Source organism: Falco punctatus (assembly GCF_963210335.1).
Source record: "Falco punctatus genome assembly, chromosome: 7".
NCBI lineage: Eukaryota > Metazoa > Chordata > Aves > Falconiformes > Falconidae > Falco > Falco punctatus.
In genome coordinates this window covers 23,397,199-23,417,920 of record NC_137587.1, presented here as the reverse complement: position 1 = coordinate 23,417,920, position 20,722 = coordinate 23,397,199, and the positions used below count along the sequence as shown (strand labels likewise).

General features: G+C 38.4%; 1 protein-coding gene across 4 annotated transcripts in view; it reads right to left on the bottom strand.

The window, feature by feature from the left end:
* Positions 1-20,722, bottom strand: part of UBR1 (ubiquitin protein ligase E3 component n-recognin 1) — a 74,974-nt gene that overhangs the window by 50,373 nt on the left and 3,879 nt on the right. For 2 of the 4 annotated variants that reach the window (XM_080397665.1, XM_080397666.1), the window contains exons 2-5: positions 12,398-12,654; positions 10,207-10,285; positions 7,980-8,090; positions 3,739-3,869 (exon numbers count right to left, since the gene is read on the bottom strand). In XM_080397665.1, the coding sequence (XP_080253791.1) occupies positions 3,739-3,869; positions 7,980-8,090; positions 10,207-10,285; positions 12,398-12,654 (578 nt within the window). Of the gene's footprint in view, positions 1-190; positions 624-3,738; positions 3,870-7,979; positions 8,091-10,206; positions 10,286-12,397; positions 12,655-19,029; positions 19,493-20,722 lie in introns of those variants that run through there. The other 2 variants (XM_080397667.1, XM_080397668.1) reach the window with 2 other exon arrangements.

Genomic DNA, 20,722 nt, shown 5'->3' with positions numbered 1-20,722 from the left:
GGTCCCAGTACAGACTCCTAAGGGACACCACCTGTCACCAGTCTCCATCTGGACATTGAGCTGTTGGCCACTACCCTGTGGATGCTACCACCCAACCAATTCCTCATCCACTGAACAGTCCAGCCATCAAATCCGTATCTCTCCAATTTGTTGAGAAAGATATTGTGGGGGACCATGTCAAAGGCCTTACAGAAGTCCAGACAGATGACATCCATAGCTCTTCCCTTGTCCACTGATATAGTCACTCCATCATAGAAGGCCCCCTAGGTGGGTCAGGCAGGATTTCCCCTTGGTGAAGCCAGCTGGGCTGTGTCAGCCATAGTGTAGCTTCTAGGAGAATCTGTTTCATGATCTTCCCAGGAAGAGACATAAGGGTGACAGGTCAGTAATTCCAAGGGTCGTCCTTTCTACCTTTTTTTAAAATGGGTGCAATGTTTCCCTTTTTCCAGTCATCAGGGACTTCACCTGACTGCCATGACTTTCCAAATATCACGGAGCATCACTTGGCAACTACATCAGCCAATTCCCTCAGGACTCTGGGATGCATCTGGTCGGGTCCCATAGACTTCTGTATATTCAGGTTCCTCAGGTGGTCACAAACCTGCTCTTCTTTTAGAGTGGGAGGGCTTCTGCTCCCCCATCTTCATGTCCATCCACTCCAGAAGGTGTGGGAAGAGAGACTGCCAGTGAATAGGAGGCAAAAAAGTTGAGTACCTCAGCTGTCTCCTCATCTACTGTTACTAGTTTGCTACTTTCCAGTGGCAAGTGTTAACAGTCACACTTTCTTTAACCTTCCTTTTCTGACTGACCTATCTGTAGAAGCCCTTCTTACTATTTTTTGCATCCCTTGCCAAGTTCAGCTCCAGCTGTGCCTTGGCCTTCCTGACCCCATCCCTACACAACTGGGCAGCATCCCTATACTCTTCCCAGGATACCTGTCTCTGCCTCCACTGCCTGTGCATTTTATTCTTGGCCTTTAGTTTGACCAGCAGGTCTCAACTCATCCATGCTGGTCTCTTGCCTTCCTTTCCTGATTTCATACACCTGGGGATTGAGAGCTCTTACATTCTATGGAAAGCATCCTTGAAGATCTGCCAGCTCTGTTCTGCTCCCTTGTCCCTGAGAACAGTTTCCCAGGGGGTCCTACTGGCTAACTCCTTGGACAGCTGGAATTCTGCTTTCCTCAAATTCAGGGTCCTGACTTCACTCTTCATGTGATCCATATCCCTCAGGACTGCGAATTCCACCAGTGCATGATCACTGCAGCCCAGGCTGCCTCCAGTCTTGACATCACTGATTAGCTCAGTTGCATTGGTGACCAACAAGTCCAGTATCACATCCCCTCTGGTAGGGCTGGCTTAAGGAGTTATCCTCAATGCATTCCAGGAGTCTCCTGAATTGCCTACAGCTCGCCATGCTACTTTTCCAGCAGATGTCAAGGTGGTTGAAGTCCCCCAGCATAACAAGAGCCTCAAGTATGAAGGCTTTATCAATAGGCTCCCACTGATTGGGTGGCCTGTAGTAGACACCAACCACAAGGTTCCCTTTGTTACCTCAGTCTCTGATTCTTACCCCTATGCTTTCAACCTGCTTGTGGCTATTCTTCACAGTTATTCACACTATCCGCTTCATGATGTAGAGGCAAACACCTCCATCCCTCCTTCCTCACCTATCCCTTCTGAAGCCTGTAGCCATGTCATGGGATTCATCCCACCAAGTTTCAGTAATGGCACTTAGGTCGTAGCTTTCTAACAGCATGGTGGCTTTCCACTCCTCCTATTTGTTGCCCATACTGCGTGCATTGGCATAGAGGCACTTCAGCTGGGCTGCTGGCCATGTTGCCTTCTTAGAGGAAGGCCCTCTAATTCCTTTGGGCTATTTCACTGGTGTTTCCCTGTCGGATCCTGTTACCCCAGGACCTGCTGGTTCATCTCTGTAAGACTGTAAGACACTTGAACGTGTGTGCTGCAGTATAGCCAGCATGTCTCAAAGCAACAGGCTGAGGGCCTTTGCTAGCACCTGACCCTCTAACCTTGGCATGGCATCCCACAGCTCCTCACGGGCAAGCCCCGTATCATTCCCCTTCAAGCCTAGTTTAAAGCTGTCAGAGCCCGGCTAGCTTGTGAGCAAAGACCCTCTTCAAGAAAGGTGAATCCCATCTGACACCAGCAAGCCTGGTGCCACATAGGTCATCCCATTATCAAAAACTCCCTAACTGCGGCAGTGACATCAACCACAGAGCCATTTATTAATAGACTAGACCCATCTGTTTCTTCCAGTGTTGCTGCCCACAACTTGAGGGGGAGGAAAAAATAACCTGTGCTCCAGAGTCCCTTATCAACCACCCCAAGGCCTTGAGTCTCTTGATCACCCTTGGACTACATGTTGCAGCTTCATCACCAGTCACATGAAAGAGCAGTAACAGGTAGTACTGCAAGGGCTGTACCAGGCTGGGAAGTTTCCTAGTTATGTCCTTAACCAAAGCCCCAGGGAGGGATCAGACTTCCCTAAGAGGGTCTGTCCAGCGTATCAGACCCTCTGTTCCCCTCAGAAGGGAGCTGCCTATACTATAACCTGTCTTTCCCTCCTTGTGGAGGTGGTTGTGATGGGGGGGTGGGAGTGGGGTGGGGTAGGCCTTACTGACCATAGCAACACCTCTGGTGTAGATGGATCATCATCCACTGACCTGCATTCCACATCCAGAGCCTCATACCTATTGTACAGAGGCACCTGGGAAAGCAAGGTGGGCAAGGAGGGTTTTCAATTGCCACCCTGCATGTGGACTTGTCTCCATTCACTTCTCTCCTTTAAGCTACTGTCTCCAGCCTGGCAGGGGGAGCGTACAGTATTCCCTTGGTCTTGTTTTTTTTTCTGGTGGCTGCTCCTGTTTCTGTCTCAGGCAGGGCAGAGCATGGCTCCACCGGTCAGTCTCTTTCTCAGACTCCCTGACGCACCTTAACCTTTCTACTTCCTCACACAGCACTGCCACCAGGCTGAGCAAATCATCTATCTGGTCGCACCTCACACAGCTGTTCCCACTGCTGCCATCCGTTACCAGTGAAAGGCCCTTGGCACTCTCTGCAGCCTGAGACCTAGATGGCTGCATGTTTTTGTGGGAGCTCTGTCTGGGTCACCACATCAATTCTGGCAAGTGCAGAGGACACAGCTTTCCACTGGGGTGGATACCACAGCTAAGCTCCTTTTGAGAGGGTGATGACCACCAAATGAACTCACCTCTTGAGCCAGCAGGGTGACTATGCCCTTCCTACACGCCCTGCAGCAGAAACTGCCATGCCCTGCCTGACATGCCACACTGCTTGCAGCACTCCTGGTCACTTATGCTCCCTAGGCTGCTTTTTATAGGCATGGAGGCAGTCGTGGTCACTCTGGCAATGCCCAGAACTTGTCAACATCTCCCACGAGAGCTGTCAGCTCCTGGTGGGCCTCTCCACCGGCTTTTCCCTGCCTCAGGAAGACCCACTGTGCACCAAGATCTGCTGCTCTGCTGTGGACAGGGCTGACACCAGAGCAGCTCCCTCAGTGACTGATGGAGCACAGTCACGCACTACTTTTCCCATGATGTATCAAGAGCTTTCCTCTATATAACTGTAGATCAAAATTGCTACAGTGCTATTTACAGGAATTTTGGCACTAATGTTTGCATGTCTGTAAGAATACCACAGGCAAAATTATTATCAGTTTTAATGCCCTGAAGAGAAAGTTGGAAATACTCCCTACCTAACTGTGAGCTCCAGAGGCAGTTCTTTTTCTTCTTCCCATATAAGCATGTCTACAATGTATTTTATCACAGAGGGAAACACCCTCCTAGAATGCTCCATGATTTCTTCATTCAACTGACATTCAGAATTCTGTAAAACAGAAGATAACATTAATATGGAAAAAAAAAATTAAAAAAACGGTTGGTAGAATATCTTATTACTGTATTTGCTGCCGGAAATTTAGCCTTTTCATGATTTTCAAGCAAATTATTATCGCCTAATTTCTTCTCTTAAAAATTATTTCACCCCAAGGGCTCTCAGTAGTATTCCAACAGTTTCACCTACCTTTTTTACAGTTTTTGTGTAGGAATAGATGACAAAAGGCCTCACCAAATGTGTTAGGAAGCTTCAATTTATTTTTAAAACTTAAATTTTAAAAAGCTGGTTAATTGCTTTCTGTACACCTAAAGATACCAAAAGTTTGCAGGCCAGATCAAAATTCTTCCCCTGCATTGCTTGCTCTTCTCCAAATATTCTGTCAAATACTTATGATTCTCCTTGAACAGAATCATCTAAAGGAACCCAATTCTGTTCTCTACAGAGATCCCATCCCAGGTCTAGAAATCATTTAAAATATCCCTGTGAACTGATGTATTTCCCATCCACTCAAAGTGAATTGCCTACGCCATACAGCATTATTAAACCTTCCCATAAGCATGTAAACAGGAGAGCAATTTAAGTTATAAGCTAAGAAAATAATTACCAAATCTACACTTAAGAATGAAACAATCAATATTCAGTTACAAGACACAGATACACGACAAGGATATTGTGTGAAAAGAGAGTTTTAATCCAAGGGCCCTGATGACCTTTTCCCCATACCTCCTTCCTTCCAGCGTATGAATATATAAAATGTTATATAATGTTATTAATGTTAACACAACCAAATCCATTAATTTTGTATATAAATATGACAGAAGGTGATATTTTCTAGAGTATTCACACGAAGTTTCCTATAATTTTGGGATCACCCAAACTGCCTACATAATCTGAGTACGTATGTATTTACCAAAGTCAGAAAAGATGAGAAACAAAGATCTGTTCCAAAAATAAAGCTTTTCACATGTGACTTAATCCCAAGTACTATGGGCACTCTCACCTCTACAAACTGGCATATGTTAAATATAAAAGAACAGAAAGAGTGATGTGTTTAATATAGCTAAGAATCATGTTTTTGAAAAATTCTTCAGTCAACTAAAGTCACATTTATCCATTTATGAAGCAGATTGCTTTAAAAATATAATAAAAAACCAAGTAAAAACATGTTGTGTCCATATAATGGAAAAGCTAAAAACACAGTGTAAGATAATTGAAAATACATTACCATGATCAACTGCTTCCAAAGCACTGAACAGTTTTCTGACCTCATAAGCATTAGAAGAATAATTTGGAGTCAAACATAAAATCTAAAATGTCTGCCAATGAAATCATGGTCTATAAATATCACTGTGTGTACATACTTAGTTTTGGATAAGCTCATAGTAGATCTTGGTAGATATTAAGAATGTAATGTCTAGGGTAATTTTTTTTTTCCCCCCAGACTGACAAAGCTATCATCATCATAAAGTTTGGAGAAGGATGAATAAACCACAGCACTATGAATAATCTAGTTGAATTGAGTTGTAAATATACTAATTTTTCCCCCCCCTGTATTTCTTAGGAGTTTGGCTTTTTAAGCAGTAACACATTAAGCAAAAATGATAAGAGCTGTAGGAAAATAGAGCTGCACACAGAGATACTCTGAACAAGAACCTGTAGTAAGACATGCTGCTCTCCTTCAGTCTGTAGAACAAACCGAAGGAAACCACATCAAACTGCTGAAAGTGGGGATTGCACTCATACAAGTAGTGAAAAGTTAAATGATGCAATGCCACCTGCGATGCTATCCACATTAGTAGAAGTCACACTAAAATGAATTAAGATACAGCTAATGTAAATTGAAAGTGTGAAAATAGAATTGCCTCAGAACTATGCCCAAAAATGCGTATTTTTTTAAGCTTCAGGTAAAGCTTCAAAAAACAAAATCATGGAAAAATGAACTAAGTATGTTCAAAGTTTAAAAATAACTAACCACCAATTTTTTTATCTTTTATTTTTTTGAAAAGGTAAAAATACTTTCCAGGTCCATTTGTTTATCTCAGACATGAATTCTCAGTTATCTGTTTTTAAGGATAGATTTAGGCAAAAAGGTTTTATATACAAGCATAATAAAGACATCAGTTTGGAACCAATAGAGAACAGATGACTCCCAAATGCCTGGAGTAGGGATTCTAAAATGAAGGGTTGCTTTTCTGAGCCCATATTACATACACACCAAGCTTCATAAATATCTCCTCACTGTAATTTTTTTTTAATACCGTATTTTACTAATGCTCACCTCATTATCTCAGAAATGCTAAAAACTCTGGTGCTTATCTTTGATGTTGTAGATTGAAACCTGTCCTCTACTCGGGGCTCATTTTCAAGAAGAGGTCACTCTGTAGATCAAACTATAAACTTAATCTACCTTTTAAAAATAGCAGCCAGTTCCTAAGCACATTTTTACCACGTTCTGCATAGCAGACAAACATATTGCAAACATATCCCTCTTCTTACTTGCTCCTACCTTATCAGAGTAAGTTTATGAACACCCTAGCAAGATACATCCTCTGCCCTTAGAGTAATCAAAAGAACACTGGTCAGGATCATCCAGAAAAGACTTGCTTGTTGCTTGACAAGCATGCGATAAACTTCTATTGATAATGGTATTGGTGACTATCCTAACATTTTTTTTTAATTATTTTGTTGTTATGAAAAAGTTGTTCTAAAGAAAAGGGAGGTAAAAACCAGAATATGCTGTCACAGATGCAAATACCATATCTGTGAGGTCAAAATCTGTACCTTGCAGAGAAACAGGTTCCCCAGTTGGAGGTAAACATTTCATAAACCATTTTAGGGACTCTGGTCAGAGTTGGTGGAACCAAAAAATACTATGATTCTCAAAAGTAAAGTACTGAAACAACTGTTAGAAGATCTATTAGATTTAGAACAGAAGACTTTTAACGCAGGGAGATACAATGTATTTTGTTTAGAATCTCTTTGTTAAAGTTCTGAATGTGCCTCATAGGCCCACATTCATCCAGGTATCTGTGTGATTATTTTTTTTGTGAGCCATGACAGGTGAAATCCATAACGTATGCTACTGTCTGTAAGAAACTGGTCACCTGAGTAATATCACTTATTTCCTGGTTTCAGAGATAGAGTTCATTTTCTTCTTAGCAGCTGGTGCAGTGCTTTGTTTTGGATTTGGTGTGAGAGCAATGTTGATAGCACACTGATGGTTTTGGTTGTTGCTAAGTAATGGTTATACTACATCAAGGACTTTTCAGTCTCATGTTTTTTTTGAAGGAGGAATGAGTGAAGGAAATCTTTGTCACATTTTTCTGTAAGGTCAGTGCTCTTTATGCCTTTTCCATTTGATTTTTTGCTAGATCATAATGAACAGTATTTTTGCAACAAAGCCAGGAGGAATTAGGCGTCTATGTGCAATGAGAAATGCTAAGGTTTTTTTGTCCTGGTTATCTCAGAATGTAGGACTCTGAAAAAACAATTTTACCTGAAGCAACTGATTTGCTTATATTCTCTTCAAGAACTGCTTATAAGATGGCATATTTTTTGTTAATGTGCTGCTTGAACAAGTATAATAAGCACGATGCATCCTTTAAGCACGATGCATCCTACCATAAGGTTAGTTTTAAAACATAAGGACTTCTTTTAGTCACAGTGACAGATCACACAGACATAACTGACAAAAAAACCCAAAAAAAACTGTTCAGTAATAAAGAAAAAGAAAATATTAAAATCAAGCACTATATCTAAACATTTACTAATCCCTGGGAAACCCATTATTTATCAACAGGAACTGAGTAACACACACAGCAAAGAAAAGAGCAAGAAAATGCAATTTAAATTCTGAACCAAAGACAGAAATGCTTAAGATAGAACTGTTCTATTGGGTTTTGCCTTTTGTTCAGAGACAAAAGGATGTCAAATATATACATTTGGCCCCCAAACACCTTGACCAAGGAAATCCTGATTCAGCTCAACTGGACCTGCTACATGAATTATACAATATATATACTTCCATACACAGGAAACAGAACTTTTTAAAAAAGGAGATATTTACAATATTTTGTCTTTCACTTTAAGCAATATTCTTACTTCTTTTGGAGAACCTGATGCTCCAGGCTCATGTTTAGTACACAGTGGTCCAGCCTTCCATGCCTCTGTATCCCCACAGTCACAAAATCCGCCTCCAGTGGAGCTATGCATCTGTAAAAAAACATGTATTTCAGTCATGAAATATGCACATAAAAAGCAAGATAAATAGAAACATGCATTAAGTTAAACACAAATATAAATACCTAGTTACAAAATACAAGAATCACTACATAACCAATGGACTAACTACATTTTTTTTCTTTTCTTAGATAAAAGGAGACTTATCAAAGGAGTGCAGGAGAAAAACCTAAACTTTTTGAAGCAGAAAATAAAGCAAGAAATACAGTTGCTGCTGCAAAAGGTATGCAAGTCAAACAAATTTAACTAGAAAGAGTGTGAAAAAGCCTAGGACTGATGAATAAGTGCTTCCTGATTTTATTAGCAAAATTATAGCAAATTTATTTAAACCCTTCTTTACAATATACTTAGTAAAGTCAGAAAACAATATAAACAAGGACATGCATATATTGAACATTTAGTAGTATCTCTACTTCTAAACAAAGAAAATAAGATATAATCAGCACCTAAATACATTCCTGCAACTTTACCTTTGCATTACACTTCCAGAAAAGTACAAATTCTGACCCTTCACCTTAGCAAAAAGTTCTGACAAAACTCAGGCAAAAATAATTATCTTCAGCTTACTCTAAATTCTCAATCCTAAAATAATTATAAAAAACACTAAGTGACCCAATAAAAAGACATTCAAAAATTTGTTATTTACTTGAAACATTTTAGAATAACCTGATCTAATCAGACGTACTTCAGGCAGGAGGTTGGACTACGTGACCTCCTTAGGTCCCTTCCAGATATTCTATGGATCTATAAAAAGCATAATCTGTATTATTTAGGCTGCATCTTTAAAAGGGAAATGCAGTAAATCTGCTCCCATCTGACCACCTATTTCCATGGCTGATGTTTTGCCTGAAGAAGCTACTGAAAAACAGGGAAAGGACAACAGCTCCTCAGTCCAGCCATGATCCCAAATTGCTCTGTAATCACTACTATTTCCTCTAGTTTTCACCTTACCTCTGTGAAGTGTGCACACGTGCATGTGTATATGGAAGTTATATTTGCATTATCCAAGTAGTTTTGGGCATCTTTGAATCAATATTTACAATACATTTTCAGATCAGTATACAAGGTCGCATACAGAGGGGCAGAATATTGTATTTCAGTCCCAGTTAATGTTGAGAATGCTAGGTTCTTCAAAACCGTCTCTCATTGAAACATACCAATTTGAAGGGGATTTATGACTAACTGATAATACAAAGTCAAATCTCTTCAATGGATGTCATGTCAATGACTAGAAGGAATAGCTGAAAAAAATCTAGCCCACTTTTTGCTCGTCAAAGACAATCAATTTGAATACATGATGCTTCGGTATATTTTCTTGCCTCTTGCAGCAGACAGAATTAGACCAGCTTTGAAAATAAGAATGTTATCGTTTTCCATTTCTGCTTCCAAGGCTGTTGAAATTACAGAGTGCCCAGTGAAGAGGGCGAGCAAAAGAGGGGGCCTGGGAAGGAAATAGTAGATGACAGTTTAGGCAATGAGCTAGCTAAGAATATTTAAAAGATCCTTCTTTAATTAAAGCATGAGAATCTCTCAAAGATAACAGATTTGGATTGAAGAGAATCAAAAGGATATCAGAAAGAGATGATCCAATTCTAGAACAATCTCCTCAAAAAACCTGATGCTTAACATTTGTTTTAACTTTATCATAGTCCACACTAAGCAGAAAGTAGTTTACAGAAATCTAAATGGAATAACAGAGTAGAAACACACGAGACTTCATCAGTGATGTAAGTGCTGAAGTAATGGCCCTTCTCATTCTAAATTTCCAAAGAGTACCGACTGGGACTCAGGACACGACCGTCATTTTCAGTCACAGCTTTTTGCTCTGACATACGCTTCTGTGATATTGCCAGAGTAACAACGTATGCATTCATAAACACTTTCTTAGCCATTGGTTCTTGAATTAGAAAGTTATTATTCTTAAAAGAGGCTTTTCATAGTTAGAAACTTGAGAAACAGATAAATAACTAATCCCAGATTTTATGTTTTGAAATAAAAATTACTATATGGTTTATATGCAGTTTATTATATCCTCAAAAAATCTTCTCTAAAGCTAAAAGTACAATTTCTTAATCTAAGATTTTTCTACCTTGTACCGGTGGTTCTTGTGAATGCTATTCTGGAAGCAGTCCATACAGAGTACACAAGTTGGATCAACTGCACAGTCTCTGCAACAAAGATGGTAACTGGAAAACTTTCTCAAACAAACACACAGAATTTTCAGGCACAAAAGAAAATGCTACTCTGAAAATAAGAATAGAGATTAACAGATTCAAATTACAAAAACATTGGCTACTCCATGTCACAGAAAGAAGATGAAAGCTTATCTTGTTAGGCTTGAACCACGTACTTGAACCTGTTATACCAGATTCTATCAGAAACATGCCTGATTTCCACTTTCAAAACTTGTTGCTAACATATTTCTCTCTTGCTAAGAATCAGCAGCTATTAAAAACCACGATGACTCTGAAGTAACCTTTATTATTGTTTCCAACAACTGTAGCCAGTTTGCTAATGAAACTTTTGTTACACTTCTGCTAGGTTATGTTTGTAACTTTCAAAACAGTTAAAAGTCAAAGTCTACAGATAATTACTTTATTAAATGAGCCAAAGAATATATACATTTTAAAATTTAATTTTAACAGTTTCAGTCATGCTCTCAAGTATCTGAAAATCCAGAATTACACTCATGGGCAATTAATTCTTTCCCCCCCCCCCCCCCCCATGCTCCAAACATATGCTTTTTTACATTGCCTTTTTTTCCCTAAAACATGCGTCACTCTTCTTGCTTTAAATGCTGTTTCAATCTATGCAAAATGTCGATGACAAGCGTTCCATGACAATATATGAAGTTTTTTGTTTCACACCATCATTCAATATTTAGTTCAAGCCTTCTTTACAATATGAATAAAATAGTGTGGTAATTATGATTACAGAATAAATTTTCTTTAAACCTTTAGATGATCATCATCATTACAATAATTTAATACTTAACTAACATTCATTTATTACCATAAATCTACTGCAAAGTGAATTAAAAGAAAAAACAAGCCAGAAGTGCCTGCTAGATTTGAATGGCCAATTCAAGGCACTCCGATTTTAATATTTCAGAGTATCTATTATTTTCAGCATTTTAGAAGCCTAAAGCAAACTCATATTAACTGCAGTTGCAGTAGTTAAGTACAGCATTTTGTACAAATACTGCCACATTTTTGCAAGAAAGGAACTCAAAAAAATAAGAAAAAGTGACCACCTCTGACATAACTTTGCCTTTTTGCCTGCTACCATATAAGAACTCTGCAGAGGCAGAAACAGAGTTATTGCTGTTACAGCAGCACTGAACTGCCTTGACCATCCTTTTCCTTTGTAGAGTCCAATGCTGCATTTGCTATATACCTTTTAGCAAACACGTAAGGATTTCTTCAAAGACCATTCTCCTTTCATATACAACACTAATTCATTCCTAGGAAAAGCTGAAGAGTATGTGATTGATTAAAACCTTACAGTGTGATTCATAAACATAAAGTTCACATAGAGCTTTCACTTTGACACTTCCTAAACTCTAAGGGCTGGTTATTTTAGCCATAATAAAATTAATCATTCCTAACAATATTCCTTCAGTATTTCTGATGAATTTTTCTAGGCTTCTAAGATAAACTGAAAGTACAATAAACTATGACAACAGTATCATATTAATGCTAATTATTGCAGTCTTTACATCCACCAGAGACCTCCGGCTTTCTAGTATCAATATATTATTCATATTAATATATTTGTATTAATCATAATTAATAAAATAATTTTAATCAAATCAATGGAATGCCATCTTTCATATATTCCAGGATGAGAAAGAAGGTGAAAAAATGACCATTGGTCACAAACCTATTGCTTAAGCAAAGGACCAATGATGCTCAGAAATGCTGGACTCTGTTTCAGACTTTGAAAGGGTGAGCCCTGTACAGCGCGCAGATTTTTATGCCTGTTCTCGCTCAGTTCAGGTCGAGACCCCATACTCATACCCTATCATCCAGTACTTTTAACGAATTGCTTTCAGCACCTTTAGTATCCTTTCCACATTCTTTCCCATTTCTCTGTCAGAGCCCGCTTTTCATATGCAATTTCCCTCACTGTGAAGTGGTTTTGAATGTGAAGCAAATGCCACTGTCATTTAAGTAAAGACCTACCATGACACAAGAAATTACTAGTTAGCAGTGCAACTGATTTTATTAAACCACTTATCTCACATGGGAACATTCATGATAACATACCTTCATTCTTACCTGCAAGAGTATGTTGTCTCCCCTCCTTTGAACACTTTCCCACAGAGCTGGGAGGTTCCACTCTGTTGTAGTTTCTCCAGGAATATATCTGGGTCTTCCCCAAACAAGTAACATTCCAAGGGATATAATATTGCTGCCTGGACCATTTCTTCTTGTTTCTCCAGCAAGGGGTCCATTTCAGCTGAGTAAATATTTGGCACATGTTTTGCCAAGCACTGTAAAAATGTAGCTTGGAAGTTGAATCTTTCATCATACCACTGCAAGAAAAGTACACACGTGGATAAACATAAATTAATAAATAAATAAAAAGAAAATAACATTAAGCACTTTTTCTATGAATCCAGAATTCTTTTCCACATCACAAGTCAGTTCTGCAAGCAATAAAACCCAAGAAATCATGTTTTCCCAGGATTTCTTTGCTATTTTCCTTTCAGTACCCACCACAGTAACCTCTGTTACCTTGAAGTCTTCTAGTAAAACGCTCTGAGGCAAGAGTTGGCAAGTATGCTACTGTAGAGCAATGCATGCACTAATTCATTTTCAACTACATGCTTGCCAACACGTCAGTGAATATACAAATCTTGATGTCTGTTCAGCTGCCAACAAATGGAAAAAGCAACAGCAGGTTTCTGTGTCTTAGCTGGGAAATAAGTTTGGGATTCATTCCTTAGCCTCCTGATAATCAAAAAACGTGCAGCAACTGAAATGTCTTTGAAAATGTTACACTTCAGTAAAGCCTTGTTGAAACTGGTCGTCAGTGTTAACTAGCTGCTGAGGGGGAAAAAAAAAAACAACTGATTACGTAAGCTTAATGCCCTTGGGAAACCAGACTAAAATGCAATTTTATATTTATAAGACAATTAAAGAAAGTACTCGTGTTTTGACTTGAGGTTCTAAGTCTTCTTAATTTAAGTCCCTAATTCTACTTTTAACTACTCTAGTTTCAGAACAGTTCTCTCCAACTGTTCTATTTCTGTCCTTCAAGTCTGAATTATTTCCTTCACATTCGTCCCATTACTTCAAAATACCATGTTTTTCCCCACTGCAAATCAGGTAACAATTGTACCCATCAAGGCTCTTAAAGACAACATCCTTTCATACACAACCTTAACACCCCAAAATTAATTTTTCAAGAAAAAACTATGTATGCAGGTTCACAAATAGCTGTAAAAGGAATTTCCTTTAGGCCAGCAAGCAGAAAATAAGCAAAGCAATCACCCAAAGAATTCTGATTGAGAGAAGGCTCAATGAAGCAGACTATTCAATTTTTTTGAAGGATGAAATTGCACATTATCTTATGTGAAAGGCAAAAAATACCCCAGTTTCTTAATTAAAATGAAAACTACATCAATCAAACCATTGGATTGCCCACCCCCCATCCCCCAAATCGACAGAGCTAAGGGATTAAATAATAGATCTATAAGGTTACAGCTCCCTAGTTTACCGCCTAGATCAGAACAGTTCTCCAAAAAAAGAAATTCATCCGGAATATATGCAGTCCAAAGTGCTGCAATCCCAGGTACTCTGAAAGCCAGATCTGCAAACAACCTGTAGAAATTGCATATTTGTTTTCTGAAAAACGGCATGTTTATCTAACAACCAACCACAAAAAACTGCCTACATACAAAACCTAAACAGAAGAAATGGAAACAAGATACAATGTTGCAACAGCCTAGATTAACAATAACATCCATTGCCCAAAACTAATCTGTTTAAGGAGATTTGTTCCAGGTTGTAGTCACTCTAAACACTTTCTTCATGTCTTTAACAAGACACTACACTTCTGTAGTGCTAAACTAATATGTTTAGGTTTAGCCCAAGGCTTCTACTGGTATTTTACCCACCAATTTTCCTTAGCATTACCCTTAGCTAGTCCATTACTTCATTTATCATGGTGATCCATGAGCTCAAAGTTATGGAAAAAAATGCATGGCAGACACTGATGGAAAAGAAAATTCATGAATAATATGGTAAAGCAGAAGAGCAAATTTGTCCTCAAATCATCCTAGAATATCCTCACTTTATAAGGGCAAGTTGACCAGTCTAATCAGATTTCTAGAATCACAAAGCATTCAATCCATCCTTACATATCCATCCATGAAGTGAAGGGAACCACTTATTTAAATGCCAATTCTAATAAAAATTCTAGATCAAGAACAGATTTATTACTTGAACAGTAAGCATGACTGTGACCATCATATTGGTCATAAAAACTTTAGCATACACATGTATGTAATACATATGCATTCCGTATACATATACAGATATGCACTCAAATATATAGGTACCTATTTATTTTCACATATTCACAGTGCTAAAGGAACCAAAGGAAAGGACACAAATTAGCTGAGTGCCTTTTTAATTAAGTTGTTCAAATTTTTCAACTACCTAGCAACATTTTTTAAAATAAAAATTATGCTTACCTGGGGCAAGAGACACCAAATTTTAAAAAGCAACCGAAAATGAAATCCTAATTTATCACATACTTGCATAACAACACTTAAAGAAGAAAAATATCACACTTAGCTGGGGGTTCTCAGAAAGATATCATACTGTTAAATTTAACTGAAAACTTAATTCCTTGATCACGTCTCTATTTTTATATGTCTGATTTAACATGAGCAGAAGTAAATTATTCCTGTAACGATGAAACTCCATAATCTAATGTTCCTCCTTAAACAGGTTCCCTCCTCTAATTTGTTTTTTAGTTTTTGTTTTAATTTACCTATACTGCACTATGGCTTTAGCAAGTTCCCTTCCCAATTTGGTTACTGTATTTGTTCACATGGGGTGCGTGGTAAGTGATCCCTTAGCAAAGCACAAGAGAATCCCAGTCTGTAGCTCTTCTATCTTGGTAAGCTCTATTCCCAAAGGATGGTATAAATTTAGCTTCTGCGTTGTTGGAACAGAGCGCATCATAGCTTTAAGAAACACAAGGCTGAGCTTTCCTTAAAATCTGCCAGAAGTGTAGAATGGGTTCTCATACAGTCTAATTCACAAACATTTCAAGCATTCCTGTGCAAAGCTTTTAATTCTATTTAAATGCTGTTCAGAGGAAGGATGACAGGACATAGGGAACGAGAGGGAAGAAGGGAAGAGAGAAAACTTTCTCAAGCAGGCTGGCTGTCTTCTGGTAAACACACTAAATTACATCTCCAACCTATACACTACCCAGGAAATACCCATTATATTCACAAGAAGAATATTCTTTTTCTTATTTCTAAAAGCTGCCCGAGGCTAAACTTCAGATCTATTCCATACTCTGTGTCTCCTAGAAGTAATTTATTCCTTGCATCAAAATGTGTTTGGTATGCTATATTCTACTGTATAAAACTAGGCACAAACCCATGAAAAAATACAGAAGCTGCCAAATAAAGCACACCCCTAAGCTCAGATTGACTGTCCAATGCTAGCTTGGTCCCTTTGCACACATATACTGAAACTCAGGTTTGAATACTTTGATGAACACTCCTTTACCTAAGCACACATCTGTCAAGTCCTTAGTTGCTACAGATACAAAAAACCATAAAAAATTAAATTGTTAGTTTTCCTTTACTGATCATATACTGACTGGTGAAGAGGAAATAAATTACTGTATCATCATCAACTGGTCATTGATGACCATCGATGAAGTTCCAACCATCCTATGCACAGGATAGGCTGGGAGTCTAGAAAAGCCCAGGAGCTGTACAAGACAGCTGCAAGTACAGACAGGGGGCTTTTGCACTGCAGCTTTCAGCCCAGCGCTGGCACAGGCTGCCCCAAGAGGCTGTGGAGGTGTCGTCCTTGGACATACTCAAAAGCCAACGGGACACGGACCTGGGCAACTTGTTCTAGATGACCCTGCTTGAGCAGGGAGTTTGGACAGGATGACCTCCAGAGGTCCCTTCCAGCCCTAAATATTCTGTGATTCAAATGCCTTCACCAGGGGAAATACTGTTTCTTTCTCAATCCCTATTAAAATTCCAATTTCTTCTACAAGTAAGCCCCACAGAAAAGTAATTTTCCAAATGTGACTCCACTCAAGAATAAATCTGAAATAGGTACTGAAAGAGGCAGAGGTCATAACATAACACAATTAAGATAAAAACATTATCACGTAACTAAAATGCTACCATTGACTGGCTCTCCACAGCCCCCCAGTGCTCACAGCCCAGGACACTGTAACAGAGCAAAGTCCAGACAAAGCAGACCTGAACACGCTCCACTCCAACTGCCATTATTCCACTGCAAAGTATTTTTAGGCTGCAAGCCGAAAATTACCGAATTTAGAAAAAATATCACCTCCACATACATTTGGAGTAAATTAAGGCTTCACCTCAAATTTGAATTCTGAAATTTCTCAGCTTTTGAGTATCTATATTAGCAATCTTAGTAATGTTCTTTTAATTGGATTTTTGGTCATTTTCTCATTTTTATTAAAAGTTAACTGAAGAATTACCATACAGACATACACATGGTCCAGAAATAAAACCGCCACAATGACCAGTGAGCTGAGGGAGTAATCACAGCAGCAGCACACCACCACCCGTGCTGCTGAGGGAGCAACATCCACCCCATGTCGGTGGGCACTGCCAGGCATCTAAAACGACAGGCAAAAGTGACACTTGGGAAACTGACACTAGTGAAGAGCATGCATCAAAGACACTTATTGCCTCTTTTCTTTTACATTTAGTATCTCTAACCTTCTCCAGCCCCACCTCTTTTCCTCCTTTAATCACAGATTCCTGTCACGTTCTCCTTTTTTTAAGATTACAATAATTCTCAAACTACATGAAGGGAATGAAGAGGAGCTGTAAAGCTACGTTTCTCAAGCATAAGCAGTTTTGTCAAAAGAGCAGAGAGAGCAACCATTCTGTCCCAACCATTTGATTTGTTACGTATAACAAAAGCAGTAGTCTGTAATCTTTAAGAGCGGTACCTTGCAATACCACTTGAGAAAGATCAGGAGATAGTCTCTTATCTTGCATGGAAACGTGTGTTTCTTTGTGGGATCAGACTACCAATATTCCTTCTCATGTGTAAGCATGCCCAGATCATCCCAAGTCAATTCCAACCAAACACACAGGTTTCTACTACACCTAAGAAGACAGCGTATAAGCTTTTTCCAAACCCTTTAAACAAGCATCACATCAGAAAAGGTCAGAGAAGATGAAGAATATTTCCCCACAAATACTGCTATGAAAAAACCAAAATATCTGTCACATATATCCAATGTATCTATATCCAATTTTGTCATTCACATATGCATTCATTTGTGAATACTGCAAATAATAATAGGAATGAGAGCTAAGTAAAGCATATAAAGAAAAAAGTGAACAAACTCTTTCAATTCCCTTTTCACTTATAGATCAAGCATCAAATGAGATTTCTTACCACTGTGACAGAATTTCTTTATCGTTGCAACAGGTTTATTACATACATTAATTCAGTAGCCACCACCTTCCATGACAAGTTTTTGATTTACATTCTAAGCACAGCTCTGTCTGAATTCTGAAGTCTTTTCAAACTAACACTTTGTATTAGGCAATATTATAAAAGGCAGCTCTACTTCAACTGCACTGATTAACACACTGATCTTTTAGTGCAAATGGGACCATATAAATTTTTCTATATCTAAAAATATAGTTTTGATGCAATCAGTGACAAGAAGGAATATTAATATTTATACACATTAAATAACAAATTATGAAGGAATAGGCACTGCCAGCAGCACAAACTAAAACCTTTATCTGGCCCAATATTCCAATTTAAAGTAGTAGTAAAAAAACCACTTTGAAGTTTGTACATGACACAAATCTGTCAAGCACGAGATGGCAATACCAGCTGCCTGTCAAAACAGCAGATAGAAGCAGGGTTTTAGAAGTAAATACATAAAATGCTGGGGACACAACTGATTTCAAGCAGGTGCCATTCAACAAATACCAAATCCAAAAGGCTGCTTTGCTCCAATGCACCTTTGCTCTAATGTTACTAGTTAATCAGAGATTAGCAGGACAACAGATCACAGAAAATTTTTATTCTGATATTATCTATGCAATTGAGCAACTATAAAAGACATTTTAAAAGGATAACCACACAGTAGTTCTTTGGTAACTATACAGAACACTTAAAAATTCTTTAGAAAGCAAACTCCAAAAGATTCTTGAACTAACATTTCCATATAAAGTTCTGCTTTTAAATTTTTAGTTCAATTTTCCCTTCTGTTTAATTTGGTTTAAAAATATCAGTTTTCTAATGCACTGAAAATAAGATCCAACTACAGTACAGAACACCTAGGCATTATTTTTAGTAAAAGTAACAAGGAGATAAGGCAATCTATTTCAACCTCAAAGATTTATATTCCCCAAAGAAGAGGTTTCAGAAATCAGCACTAGAAATTAATTAGCATATTTGCTCTTCCCTGCCATAAATCAAAATGATTTTTTCAGGAGCATAAATTTTACTACCTCAGGAAGGGCACAGTTCAGGGAGTTAAAATGGAAACTCCTCTAGTTTTTGTCACAGAAGCACTATGTAGCTGTTCATGATGTGTTTCACATTCTCTAACAAAATAAAGCTAATGTTTTAGTAGAGAATCTAAGCTAATCTAAAAAAAAAAAATTACCATTTAGAACTGAATCATGAAATACCTGTTCTCTGACAGGTCAGTCACATGGCTCCTTCATATAACATGGCTGGGAACCAGCCATATACCAAAATTCAGTCTGGTCTGGATATCTGTAATTACACCGAAAGAAGCAAGTTTGGTTTCAAAAGTTATTTTCTATTGGCAAAACATGGGTAACATTCCAGACTGCCTAACATTGTCCTAACAAAACATCAACTCTGACCTGAAGACATGAAAGAACTGTTTGATCTCTACATTCATTTAAACTTTGGCCCCTAAGTCAAAGCAGGGTGCCAATTAATGTTAAAAGATGCTTTAATGATGCAGGTGTTTGCCCAATGGGAATGAGACTCGTAACAGCAGCGCAGACAACTAAAGCTTTGACTACAGTAGAAATCTACCTTGATTCCAGTAGTCTTCAACAACTGCCAATGTAGCTGAACCAGAGCAAACCAGTGACAATCAGAGAAGAAAAAGTAACCACCAACACCACCGGTTACTCTAGTTCTAGCTGTCCAGCAGCCGAAAATGTCGGCTTCAGGGTAAACAACACAAGAGAGCAAGGCTGTTCAACCTTTTTGAAACCATGGGGTCAGACGTCAGTTTTAAATCACAGTCATCTCCAAAACACAAGAGTGCAGCTTCAGTTTATGAGGGTAAGTGCCTGAATGCAATCAGGTGCCCAAGGAGACACCTTAAGTAAAAGCGTTGCCCACAGTTCTCTCCCTACCATGCTGAAGGTATCTCTATCATACTGTCTACCAACTAGGCACTCTAGTCTAAATATGCTACAAAATTAGCAGGATACTATTAAGTAGGTTCAACAGGCAAAACAAAGTAGCCAGAAATTCTAGAATTAATTCCCAAGTCTTCAAGGCACTGCAATCTAAACACCTTTTATGTTCCAAAATTTTTGGTCAAACAAGCATAAGGTAGACAGCAATGTACCATTAACAGTGGAAACAGGATTTCAGTATCACACAATTAAACAAAACGTTGTGCAAAATACATTGGGGGGGGAGCTATTCTCCCTAGAAAAATAACAAAATTATCATCTTTGCAGAGTTATTTGTAGTCTTTGAGATTTTAAAATCAAACTTTTTCTTAAAGTTCTGACTATTCAACAGATCCTTTTTGTTTCCAGAGGAACAAAAGAAAGAATCTGATTCTCTCATTGTCTGATCCTTAACATCTATTCCATGTTCTCCTACCCTTGAATATCTATCAAATTTCTTCACAGGACGCTGCACTTCAGAAATGGCAACTACAGTTGATATTTATAAAGTAGTAATTAATGAATTTGGTACAGTTATGTTTGGGGAAAACAAAAAACCCACTAGGTTTTTGTATTAATTCCTGCGTACTCCAACTTGTCTTACAACCACCCAATTTTCCAATTACCATTAATTTTAAGATCCATCGTATTCATAGTCTAATTCTGCAAAAATGAATGTGTAATAAAATTCAGGTACATCTATCTGTATTTAGCACTCACTCAGCATCTCCCAAATGCTTTCCCCTGTACACCAAAACCAGCCTGTTTTTCCCTTGATTGTCTACTGCTCTGGGATCTAGGAACCACCTAAACAGCTGCATGCTATCAGGGACATCCACTTGCAGCTACATTCTCCTGGAGTCACGTACCTCTTGCAGCACTGTAACAGTATTATAGCAGAATTACAGCAACCAAAATTTGTGTGCTTTATGCAGACCAG